Raw genomic sequence first — 12985 nt, forward strand, 5'->3', positions numbered from 1 at the left:
CTGCGCAGTGGCCGCCCGTGGGTTGCGGGAGCCTGGCTGGTCGGGCACCTAGGCGGGCTCGACGCCCATGGCCCCTTGGAGTCTGCCAGAAGCTCCGCCTCCGCGATCGTTCACCCACAGCGAGACTGCCCCCAGGGTGTCCGGAGCCCGCGCCCCGCCGCGTGGGTCCCGGAAGGAAATCGGTTCGGGGGCGCTGCCCTAAGCCCACCCTGCGCAGGTGCGTTCTTCAAAGGGCAGGCGTGTGACCCCAGGACGCGCGGCGGGCAGCGCTGCTGGCCCTCGGTCGGGCATGGGGCTGTTCCCATGGCCCTCTGTATGCTCCAGTCCCTCTGGAAGAGGTCGTGGGGTGCGCAAGCGGCCTCCTGCGCCGGGCGTCACTCTGGAGACCCTGGCTGTACATCGTAGTTCTGCGAATGACGAGGGAAAGCAGCTGCACGTTCTAAGCGTCCAGCCAGCGGCTTCACTTTACCCTGCCGTTGGGTGGATGCGCGGACACGGAGCACGACTTATTTCCAAAGGATTCATCTGTTGAATAAAACGTGGTTGCAATGCAACGTTCTTACCTTAGCTGTGCAATGAAGTGCAGTGGCCGAGCTAAAAACGAGTGGGAAGGTCGCCCTGAAACCACAGAGCTGTAGATGAATAATAGAAGGGCCTGGGGAGCCGGCGCAGAGGCGGATCCTGCTCCCTGGGGCGGGCTATGGGCGCAGAGCAAGACCTAATAGCTTGGATCACCTGGGCGATCTTTACAAACAAGATCCAACCAAAGGCCCTCACTCCAGCCCAATTAACTCACCTAAGATCCAACCAAAGGCCCTCACTCCGGCCCAATTAACTCACCTAAGATCCAACCAAAGGCCCTCACTCCAGCCCAATTAACTCACCTCCTGGTAGCAGGACCTGGACACAGGTGCACTTGTAATGCACCCCATGTGATTCCCATGGGCAGCCCAGATTGAGAGCCCCTGCTAGAGCAAGCAAGGGTGGCTGCACGTCACCCTTATCACAAGGCCTTCATTAAGGCCTCAGGCAGCAGAGGCTTGAAGCCAGGTCTGTTAAGTGCTACTTAGCATCCTTAAGAACTCAAATTGGTTAACCCAGGGAGACCGGTAGCCAGTAGCGGTTGCTATCAGCAGATCTGGATGGTTTCAAGGGGAGCTGCACATATGCCTGGAAGAATCTATAAATTCAAAAATAATGGGCAGTTTATTTAGTAGTTAGTTCTAGAATAATGGACAAATTAGTTGGCAATTTAGCAGTATTCAGGCTGTTGGAATAAAGGTCATTTGACATCAAAAGTAAACACCCTCAGAGAAACTAACGTATTTTAAGTAACAGAAGTAGAATCAAGTATGTTTAAACTTTTAACATATACAATCATAGGTTCTCAGTGAACTGGTGTCAGGGCCTCATATAGTCTCTGTGCAGCGAGTTCCACCATTTCTCGGAGGGATTCATCATCTTCACTTCCTTCTTCACATTCTACAGTCTGAAAATGAAGGCATAAATAAGACTTTAATTATTAAAATTAAGTCTATAACGATTACATGGAATATAAATGAATGCTCTTTAAAAAAGTCATTTCACAAAAAATTAGCCAGGTGTGGTAGCATGTGCCTGTGGCTCCTGCTACTCAAGGGAGGTTCACTGAGCTCCAGAGGTTGAGGCTGCAGCGAGCTGACTGCACCACTGCGCTCCAGCCTGGGCGGCACAACCAGACCCAGTCTCAAAAAAGAACGACCATCTGTGTGGGCAGAGGTCACGGTGGAACTGATTACCCTGAAACAGAACAGCTGCCCTGCACACTTGTGGGCGTGCAGCTGGGGGCAGTGCTTCCTGACAGCACGATGATGGGCCGAATTAGTGATGATCTGAGGCAGCCGGGGAAAGACTGGGAAAAGTCTAGTAAACCACATTACTTTAAAGCCCACATTTTGATCCAGTAAATGATACTCCAGGGAAGTTTGTGCCACACAAATTACTTGGCAAGGAATGGATGTGGCCGTCTACTCAACATTTGGTATTAAATTTGAGTTAAACTCACCAATAAACTTCTAGTTATTTTTTTTTTTTTTTGAGATGGAGTCTTACCCTGTTGCCCAGGCTGGAGTGCAATGGCGCAATCTTGGCTCACTGCAACCTCTGCCTCTCAAGTTCAAGCAATTCTCCTGCTTCAGCCTTCTAAGCAGCTGGGGTCATAGGCGTGTGCCACCACACCCGGCTAATTTTTACATTTTTAGTAGAGACGTGGTTTGACCATGTTGGCCAGGCTGGTCTCGAATTTGAGACCTCATGATCCGCCCTCTTCGGCCTCCCAAAGTGCTGGGATTACAGGAAGGAGCCACCTCGCCCAGCCGTTACTTCATTTTTATTAGACAGCAGTGATGTGATCTCAGCTCAATGTGACCTCTGCCTCCTGGGTTCTCCTGCCTCAGCCTCCTGAATAGCTGGGACAACAGGCATACCACCACGCCCAGCTGATTTTTGTATTTTTAGTAGAAATGGGGTTTCACCATGTTGGCTAGGCTGGTCCCAAACTCTTGACCTCAAATGATCTGCCCACCTTGGCCTCCAAGTGTTGACATTACAGGCATAACCCACTGCACCTGGCCTCTATTTTTTTTTTTTTTTTTTTGAGACGGAGTCTTGCTGTCGGCAGGGCTGGGTGCAATGGCGCAATCTTAGCTTACTGCAGACTCCGCCTCCCAGGTTCAAGCAATTCTCCTGTCTCAGTCTCCTGAGTAGCTGAGATTATAGAGGGGCACCACCACATCCAGCTAATTTTTTGTATATTTAGTAGAGACGGATTTACTACGTTGGCCAGGCTTGTCTTGTGATCCGCTCCTGACCTTGTGATCTGCTCACCTTGGCCTCCCAAAGTGCTGGGATTACAGGCATGAGCCACCCTGCCCGGCCTGTAGTTACTTCTTAAAGCTCAATTATAAAACACTATATATGTTTAACAAATGTTTTTATCATACCATAAACATTCCCCATTAAAAACAGGAAAGAGGAAAACACCACCTCTGCCCTAATGGTAACTATGGTTACCATTTCAATGTAGCAACTGTCTAGACTTTTTATATCTATATTAAAAACGAAAACGGGATAATTTCTCCTATGTGCCATCTTGTACTTTTTTTCACTCAACAGTGTATAGTGGACAACTCTGCACATTAATAAACCTGCATCTTTTTTTGGTACAAATGTATGGGGTACATGTGCAGTTTTGTTACATGCACAGAGAGCCCAAGGGACTAGTCAGGGCTTCTAGGGCACCTGTCACCTGGAGAGCAGACACTGTGCCATCAGCCCCCACCCCCACTCACTTCTGAGTTTCCACTGTGTATCATTCCACTCTCTATGGCCATGTGTGTACTTTTTTTAGTATAAATGAGAAGATGGGATACCTGATTTTCTGTGCCTGGCTTATTTCACTAAAGACCTCCATTTCCATCCGTGTTGCTGCAAAAGACCCAATTTCATTCTTTTTTAAGGCTGAATAGTACTCCACTGTGTACATATGCCATTTTCCTTATCCATTCTTCCACTGATGGACACTTAGGTTAAGGCCATATATTTGCTGTTGTGAACTGTGATGCAATTAACATAGGAGTGCAGGTGCTTTTTTTTTTTTCCAGATGAAGTTTCACTCTTGTTGCCAGGCTGAAGGGCAATGGTGCCATCTCGGCTCACTGCAACCTCTGCCTCCCAGGTTCGAGGGATTCTCCTGCCTCAGTCTCCCGAGTAGCAGGAATTACAGACACCCACCATCATGCCTGGCTAATTCTTTTTGTATTTTTGTAGAGATGGGGTTTTACCATGTTCGGCAGGCTGGTCTCGAACTCCTGACCTCAGGTGATCTGCCCACCTTGGCCTCACAAAGTGCTGGGATTACAGGTGTGAGCCACTGCGCATGGCCACAGGTATCTTTTTGATATATTGATTTATCCTTTGGATAGGTATCCCGTAGTGGGACTGCTGTGTCAAATGGCAGTTTCTTTTCGTTTTTTTGAGAAATCTCCGAACTGTGTTCCATCGAGGTTTTGGAATTTATAATCCGGCAGCAGTGTGTAAGTCTCCCTTTCCCTGCCTGTCAACGTGTTACTTTTTGTTTAATAATAGTCACTTTGGGGTAGGAGGGCATCTCACTGGTTTTCATTTGTATTTCTCTGATTATTAGTGATGTTGAATATTTCTTCATATACATGTTGGCCATTTGTATGTCTTCTTTTTTTTTTTTTTTGAGACGGGGTCTTACTCTGTTGCCCCAGTCAGAGTGCAGTGGTGCAATCTCAGCTCACTGCAGCCTCAACCTCCTGGGCTCAACCTCCTAAGCCTCCCAAGTAGCTGGGATTACAGGCACATGCTACCGTGACTCATTTTTTTTTTTTTTTTTTGTCGAGATGAAGTCTTACTATGTTGCTGGGCTGGTCTTGAACTCCTGGGCTCAAGTGAGCCTTCTGCCTCAGCCTCCTAAAGTGTTGGGACTACATACATGAGCTATCATGCCCAGCTTGTATGTCTTCTTTTGAAAAATGTTTATTTGCCGGGTACGGTGGCGCGTGCCTGTAGTCCCAGCTACTCGGGAGGCTGAGGTGGGAGGACTGCTTGAGCCCCGTTCTGGGCTGTAGTGTGCTATGCCGACTGGGTGTCAGCACTAGGTTCAGCATCAATATGGTGACCTCCCGGGAGTGGGGGACCACCAGGTTGCCTAAGGAGGGGTGAACCGGCCCAAGTCAGGAGCAGGTCAAAACTTCCGTGCTCATCAGTAGTGGGATCGCACCTGTGAAGAGCCACTGCACTCCAGCCTGGGCAACATAGCGAGAACCCATCTCTTAAAAAAAAAAAAAAGAAAGAAAAATGTTTATTCATGGCCTTTGCCGCCCCCCCCCCCTTTTTTCTGAGACAGAGTTTCATTCTTGTTACCCAGGCTGGAGTACAATGGCGCGATCTTGGCTCACCACAACCTCCGCCTCCTGGGTTCAGGCAATTCTCCTGCCTCAGCCTCCCGAGTACCTAGGATTATAGGCACGCGCCACCACGCCCAGCTAATTTTTTGTATTTTTAGTAGAGACAGGGTTTCACCATGTTGACCGGGATGGTCTCGATCTGTTGACCTTGTGATCCACCCACCTCGGCCCCCCTTATTTTTTAGATGGAGTCTTGTGCTGTCACCTAGTCTGGAGTGCCATGGCGTGATCTCAGCTCACTAAAACCTGTCTCTTGGGTTTAAGAAATTCTCTTGCCTCAGTCTCCCGAGAAGCTGGGAGTACAGGTGTGCACCACCATGCCGGCTAATTTTTGTCTTTTTAGTAGAGACACCATGTTGGCCAGGCTGATCTTGAACTCCTGACTTCGGGTGATCCACCTGCCTTGGCCTCCCAAAGTAATAGAATTACAGGCGTGAGCTTTCATGCCAGGCCCTTTGCCCACTTCTTAATGGGATTATTTGTGGTTTTGTTGTTGCTGTTGAGTTCCTTATATATTCTGAATATTAGACCCCTGTAAGATGCACAGTTTGTAAACATTTTATCCCATTCAATGGGTGTCTTGTCCCTGTGTTCTTTTTTTTTTTTTTCTTTTTTGAGATGGTGTTTCACTCTTTTCCCTAAGGCTGTAGTGTAGTGGTGCAATCTTGGCTTGCTGCAACCTCCACCTCCTGGATTCAAGCGATTCTCCTGCTTCAGCCTCCTGTGTAGCTGGGACTACAGGCACATGCCACCACGCCCAGCTAATTTTTGCATTTTTAGTAGAGATGGGGTTTCACCATGTTGTCAAGGCTGGTCTCGAACTTCTGACCCCAAGTGATCCGCTGGCCTCAGCCTCCCAAAGTGCTGGGATTACAGGTGTGAGCCACTGAGCTTGGCCTGTGTTGACTACCTCTTTTGCTGTGCAGAAACTTTTAAGTCTCATTTGTCTCTTTTTGTTGCCTGTGCTTTTGAAGTCTTTGCCTAGACCAATGTCCCAAAGAGTTTTCCTTTGCTTTTCTTCTAGTACTTTTATAGTTTTGGGTTTTATGTTTAAGTCTTTAATCCATCTTGAGATGATTTTTGTATACAGGGATCCAGTTTCATTTACATAAGGCAATCTAATTTCCTAGCCCCATTTAATTGAAGAGTTATCAGCTTTGTCAAAGGTCAGCTGGCTATAAATATTTGGCTTTATTTCTGTGTTCTCTATTCTGTTCCACTGACGTATGTGTGTATTTTTAAAGCAGTTCCATGCTGTTTGGTTACTCTTCCTTTGTAAGTATAATCTGCAGTCAGGTAATGCGATGCCTCCAGCTTTGTTCTTATTGCTCAGGACTGCTGGGGCTATCCTTTTTTTTGGCTCTTTTTGGTTCCATATAAATTTTAGGATTGTTTTTTCTAATTGTATACAAAAGGAAATTGTTATTTGGATAGGAATTGCTTTGTGCAGTATGGTTATTTTAATATTGATTCTCCTGAGTCATGAGCACGGGATATGTTTCTGTTTGCATGTGGCATCCATAAGTTGTTTCATCTGTGGTTTTTAGTTTTCTTTGTAGAGATCGTTCACCCCCTGGGTTACATTTATTCCCGGGTTTGGTTTTTGTTTTCTTGTAGTGACTGTAGGTAGGACTGCCTTCTTGATTTCTCAGCTGGGTTGTCACTGGAGTGTTGAAATGCTACTTTTTGTACATTGATTTTTTAATCATTACTGGATTTATTAATCAAACATAAGAGTTTTGGGGTGGTGTCTTTCGGTTTCTCTAGATACAAGATCATATTATCAGCAAACAAGAATGATGTGACCCCCTCCTTTCTAGTCTGGATGCCTTTTCTTTCTTTCTCTTGCCTGCTGTACCATCATTCCTGGTAACTAAATATATTTATTATTCCAAGTATAAGGATATGCCATGTACGTGCAGTTATTTTATCCCTTACTCTTGATATTTACATTTCTTGCCATTTTTGGAAATGCTAAAATAGACATCCTTTTATATAAACTTTGCTCACTTGTCTAATTGTTATCTTTGGTTAAATTCAGTAAATGGAATTACAGATAAAAGGCCTGACTTTTGTTTTTCCTCCAGAGACAGAGTCTTGCTCTGTTGCCCAGGCTGGAGTACAGTGTGTGATCATAGCTCACTGCAGCCTAAACCCCTGGGCTCAAGTGATCCTCCCACCTCAGCATCCGAAATAGCTGGAATTACAGGTGTACCACCACGGGACCTACTTCTTAAAAGCTTTTGATGCACCCACCACACTGCTTTTCAGAAACAATGAACGCGCTGCCTAATTTATACTCTCTCTCCCCATCCCTCCCATCGCACCTGAAAGTAACTATTCCCTATTCTTTCGCCATCACTGGGTCACATCACTCTCTTTAATCTGTGCCAGTATGCTAAGCATGATACAGCACTTTAAACCTGTACTTCCTCATGGAATCCCAATGCCGTATGTTCTCACTCATAAGTGGGAGCTAAGCTACGGGGATGCAAAGGCGTAAGAGGGACATAATGGACTTTGGGGACCCAAGAGGAAAGAGTGGGATGGGATGAGGGATAAGAGACTACAAACTGGGTGCAGTGTACACTGCACAGGTGATGGGTGGAGTCTCACAGATCACCACTAAAGAACGTATCCATGTAACCAAACACCACCTGTTCCCCAAACCCTACGGAAATAAATGAAATAGGAAAAAAAAAGTATACTTCCTCTTATTATGAATGGATCTGAACATTAGTTTGCTGATTACTGGCTATCAATATTTCTTCCCTAGTGAACTACTTGTTTCTAGCTTATTTTCCTATTAAGGTAAAATAAATCTAATGTTATTATTAGATTAGATATAAATTAGATACTATCTATAATTTTATTAAATAAATAGATTTAAAGAACCTATGTAGTCAAAAAACATATAAAAGAAAATCACAGCATAGGTTATCTGGAACTATTCTAATCTTCAAAAACAACCTGCGGGGAAGATATCTTTGTTCATTCATCTTGGGAATGATTCACGCAGGGGCTGCGGGGAGACAGGAGCAGGCCCCACACTCTCAAAGCTTTTTTTTTTTTTTTTTTTAAGATGGTGTTTCACTTTTGTTGCCCAGGCTGCGGTGCAATGGTGCAATCTCAGTTCATTGCAACCTCCGCCTCCTGGGTTCAAACAATTCTCCTGCCTCAGCATCCCGAGTAGCTGGGATTACAGGCATGCGCCACCACGCCCGGGGTAATTTTGTATTTTTAGTAGAGATGAGGTTTCTCCATGTTGGTCAGGCTGGTCTCAAACTCCTGACCTCACATGATCTGCCCTCCTTGGCCTCCCAAAGTGCTGGGATTACAGGCGTGAGCCACCGCACCCGGCCTCTCAAACCTTATTGTTTGGAAAATCCACTTTGATCTTGCTGGTGCAAATAAAAGAGCAGCTTCTTTAAAAAAGGGAGAGTCAACAGATGCTAAACTAGAGAACGGATGTGAGGCAGGTGTGTTAAGGAAAAGGACAGCAGCGGAGGGACACACACGGGAACCCTGCACTACGCAGCAAGCTGGAAAACACAGAAAACTTCATACGTCACAATATAGAAGGGACAATGTGAGAAAAATGTCGGAAACACTGGAAGGAAATGGCAAAAGGCAAAAGTAGACTGTTCAGCGTGAGGGCACAGATGGTTTTTGTCCTCGCTTGATTTCCCGAATGTCTGGAAATGAAGGAAGGACACTAGGACACTACATACCCGCGTCTCCAAGTTAAGGTTGGCAGTTTTCCCATCCACTGTGACACTAAGAACAGAGTCGTCCTTTATACTTATACAGTCTTCTCCAAATATGTCCCTTAAAATAAGCAGAAATGCAGGATTAGTGAAGAAGCCCAGCTCTACATATCTGAGAAAAAAATAAAACTGAAGATAGGTTCCAGTTCTAAAGCAGAATACTTATATTTACTTGTTTTTGAGAGGGAGTCTTGCTCTGTCTCCCAGGCTGGAGTGCAATGATGTGATCTGGGTGGCTCACTGCAACCTCTGCCTCCCCCATTCAAGTGATTCTCCTGCCTCAGTCTCCCAAGTTGCTGGGATTACAGGTGCGTGCCACCATGGCCAGCTAATTTTTGTATTTTTTAGTAAAGTCAGGGTTTTGCCATGTTGGCCAGGCTGGTCTTGAACTCCTAGCCTCAAGTGATCCCCCTGCCTCAGCCTCCCAAAGTGCTGGGATTACAGGTGTGAGCCACCTGCCTCAGCCTGTATTTACTCTAGAGACAAGCTTCTTATTTACCTGCATATAGCTTATTACGTTTATAAAACAGGGAAAATACACAGCTATTATTCAAGAATGATCTACTTAGCAGGCATCATGCTAGGTGGTTTATATACGTTATCTTAACCTATAATCACTTTGGTAAGGATCCCCTTTTATATGTGAAGAAAGTAAGACACAGAAGTTAAGTGATTTGCTTAAAGCCTCATGGCTGGGAAACAGCTGCGCTGGCATTCAAATCCAGGATCTAGGTTAAAATGGCTCACAGCCCACTAGCTGCCCACTCTTACTTTAATTAAATTCGCTATTTATTGAGCATCTTCTATGTGGCAGGGGCTGTGCTAGGAGATGGGATACAGAAGGCACTAAGACATTGCCTCTGTCATGGAGGAGAAGGTTTGATCATTCATTTCAACATTGTCCTCCCTGGTACAGAAGTGTTAGGAAGTAGCAGCCCAACCAGCAGGCTGAGTGCAGGTAAGAAAGGCAGTCAGTGAACCTAAACAGCACACGGACCTCGGTCAGCCTAGGACAGTTAAGCTCTGATAAGAGTGTATTAAGCTGGGGAAGGGGAGGTGGGAATCAACTGCTTGCATCTTCAGGCAGCTACTGTTCATCAAATGTGTGAATAAACTTAGCGGGGACACTAACACAAAGGACAAAGACCGATTGATCCGTCAGTCAATCTATCTACTATCTATCTATCTAGAGACAGAGTCTTGCTCTGTCACCAGGCTGGAGTGCAGTGTCATGATCTAGGCTCAATGCAACCTCCGCCTCCCGGTTCAGGCAGTTCTCCAGCCTCAGCCTCCCGAGTAGCTGGGATTACAGGCACGTGCTCATTTTTGTAGTTTTAGTAGAGACGGCGTTTTGCCATGTTAGCTAGGCTGGTCTTGAATTGCTGACTTCAAGTGATCTGCCTACCTCGGCGTCCTGAAGTGTTGGGATTACAGGTGTGGGCCACCACACCCAGCCAAAAAGATTATATTTTAAATACAGAAACGTATTCAAAAGGATAGGAAAAAAAAGATTACATTTTCATGTGATCTACTGTTGGCTTGTCTAAAGAAACCAATACATTTATTCCTATCTGACCCTAAGTATTTAAACAACTGGGAAAACAGCTGCATTTTTAAGTTTAAGGACATGAGAACCTCACATTCCTGGGCCGAATGGAAGCTCTGTCTCATACTTCTGTTCCTAAGAGTTGAATAGTTCCGGTGTGTTTGTGGAGGTGCGAGAGGGAGGGGAGGCAGGAAGAGTGGTATCTTTGAAGACATGTGACAGCTTCTATAAGGAAAGTCATCATTTAAAGCTAAATGACATTAAATGTTAAAAAACATTTAAATCGTCTGTTTTTTTAAGTCACTAATTTGCTGTTTTAAAAACGGTTAGTGTCGAATTTTGGGGAAAGGAAGGAAAGAACAGAAATGTTAGCATAAAAGCCTTCTAAACTAGCAGAATACCTTACTTTGTTAAAATGTCTAATGGGGCGAGGGCTCACATCTGTAATTTCAGCATTTTGGGAGGCCAAGGTAGGAGAGTCCCTTGAGTCCAGGAATTTGAGACCAGCCTGGGCAACACAGGGAGACCCTGTCTCTACAGCGAAAAAAAATTAGCTGGGCATGGTGGTGTGGGCCTGTGACGGGGGCTGAGGCAGAGTGCTTCAGTCTGGGAGTGGAGGCTGCAGCGAGCCAAGATCACGCTATTGTATTCCAGTCTGGGGAATGGAGCAAGACCCTATCTCCCAAAATAAAACCAAATAAAGAGGAATACTTAGTCTAAAGGTAATTCATAGCTTACAGACTAAGAAGAGTCTGGAAGAGAACCATTTTACAAAGAATTCACATTTAACAGGTAACTACAGAAAATAATTCTTCGTGATAGTCACATGCAGCTAAGCTTTTTGCACTTGTCCTTATGAGAACGTTTTCACCCTTGCTGACTCGGCAGGCCCTGTGCCAGCATCCTGAGGCACTGGATCAACTGAAACACAAACAGCTGACCGAGCAGGTCACAGATACTTGGAACTGCCTAGAGGACGGAGCTGGAAGGGAACGGGGCCACCCCTCTCTTCCTGATAGAGAAGCAGGCCTCAGGGCAGCACAGGGGCCTGGTCAGAGCCACACCCCAGTCCCTGTAGGAGCCAGAGCTGAATCCTGGGCTCCTTCCAGCCCACTGTCACTACCTTGTTGAGAAATAATGTGTGAAAAACTTACTGAAGCATGATCTCCAACCGCTTGCTATAAACATGCATTTCTAATTTTTTAGAAACCTTTTGTACTGCACCTGGGGGAAAAAAAAGTGACAGAGTTCAATTCCTATTTAGAATAACTTCCAAATCAATAATCAGAACATGGTTACTGTTGAGTTAAAGTAATTAACTATGGGATCTTTAAAGTGACAAGCATGGATATGTATTATTTGCCTGCTAAGAGAAATAATTTCATGTTCTTTTTATTTGTATTTTAAAAAATACTTCCTATTAACATCTTTTCACCCTTTCTCCAATATTTAATGTTCATATTAAAGAACCACAAAATGACACTTACTACTATTTTTAGTTTTATTTCCCATATTTCTCAAACTTTACATTTATGACCACAGGCAATTAAAACTCCAGGAATTCTAGGGGCATATTCAAGCTCAAAGATCTGTGAAGTCTTTTACCTAAAATGTGATATAAAAATTTATTCTATTAGATATAATTATTTTAATAAACATTAATATTTAAAATCACTTGCCCATTAAATTACTCAGCTTTCCTTCCAAAACAAAGAAATTTGTCAGTTTGGGAAGATGAGTCACCCTTAGTCTGGAGTCAGGCATGCTGACGCCTCATTAAACAGCTCTCAGCGCATCACCAGCAGCAAGAGTGCAGGGCTCACTGTGTGGTGCTTCCTCAGAGTTAAACAGTCGGCATTGGACCTAGTAATTCTACTCCTAGGTACAGACCCAAGAGAAATGAAAACATACGGCTACGCAAAAACTTACATACAGATATCCGTGGCCGCACTATTCATGAAAGCCATAAAACAGAAACAACCGGAATATCCATCAAGGGATCAATGATAAAGTGTGCTATGCACATACAATGGGAAATTATTTGGCCACAAAAAGGAATGAAGTACCAGCTATGTGACAACACGATGAACCTTGAACACAGCATAGTGAAGGAAGCCAGTCATCAAAGGCGACATACTGTCTGAGTCCCTTTATCTGAAACATTGAGAACAGGCAAATCCAGGAAGACAGGAAGTAGATTAGGGCTTGCTTTGAGTTTGGGAGAACATAGAGATTGAGGCATCATAAGTGAGGGATACGGGGTTCCTTTTTGGAGTGGGGTGTGTGTGTGTGTGTGTGTGTATTTTTTTGAGACAGTCTCACTGTGTGGCCCAGGCTGGAATGTAGTGGTGTGATCATGGCTCACTGCAGCCTTAACCCCTGGGCTCCGGTGATCCTCTCATCTCAGCCTCCCGGGTAGCTGGGACTACAGGCGTGCCCTACCATGCCTGGCTGACTCTGCCTGTGTGTTGTTAGAGATGGGGTTTTACCATGTTGCCCAAGTTGGTCTCAGACTCCTGGGTTAAAGCAATCTGCTCCCCTGGGCCTTGCAAAGTGCTAGGATTACAGGTGTGAGCCACCATGTCTGGCCTGGTGTGATGTAAATGTTTTAAAGTTGATTGTGGTGATGGTTGTACAACTCTGAATATGCTAAAAAATCACTGAATTCTACACTTTATATGGATAAATTATATGGTATG

The 12985-nt window shown here is 45.0% G+C and overlaps 1 protein-coding gene across 2 annotated transcripts in view; it reads right to left on the minus strand.

The window, feature by feature from the left end:
* Positions 1–1183: 1183 nt before the first annotated feature.
* Positions 1184–12985, minus strand: part of CPSF3 (cleavage and polyadenylation specific factor 3) — a 52430-nt gene continuing 40628 nt past the window's right edge. For both annotated transcript variants that reach the window (XM_008981158.4, XM_002758044.7), the window contains exons 16-18: positions 11441–11510; positions 8705–8801; positions 1184–1489 (exon numbers count right to left, since the gene is read on the minus strand). In XM_008981158.4, the coding sequence (XP_008979406.1) occupies positions 1388–1489; positions 8705–8801; positions 11441–11510 (269 nt within the window). In that variant the 3' untranslated portion in view covers positions 1184–1387. The remainder of the gene's footprint in view (positions 1490–8704; positions 8802–11440; positions 11511–12985) is intronic.

This window comes from Callithrix jacchus, chromosome 14 (genome assembly GCF_049354715.1).
Source record: "Callithrix jacchus isolate 240 chromosome 14, calJac240_pri, whole genome shotgun sequence".
Taxonomy (NCBI): domain Eukaryota; kingdom Metazoa; phylum Chordata; class Mammalia; order Primates; family Cebidae; genus Callithrix; species Callithrix jacchus.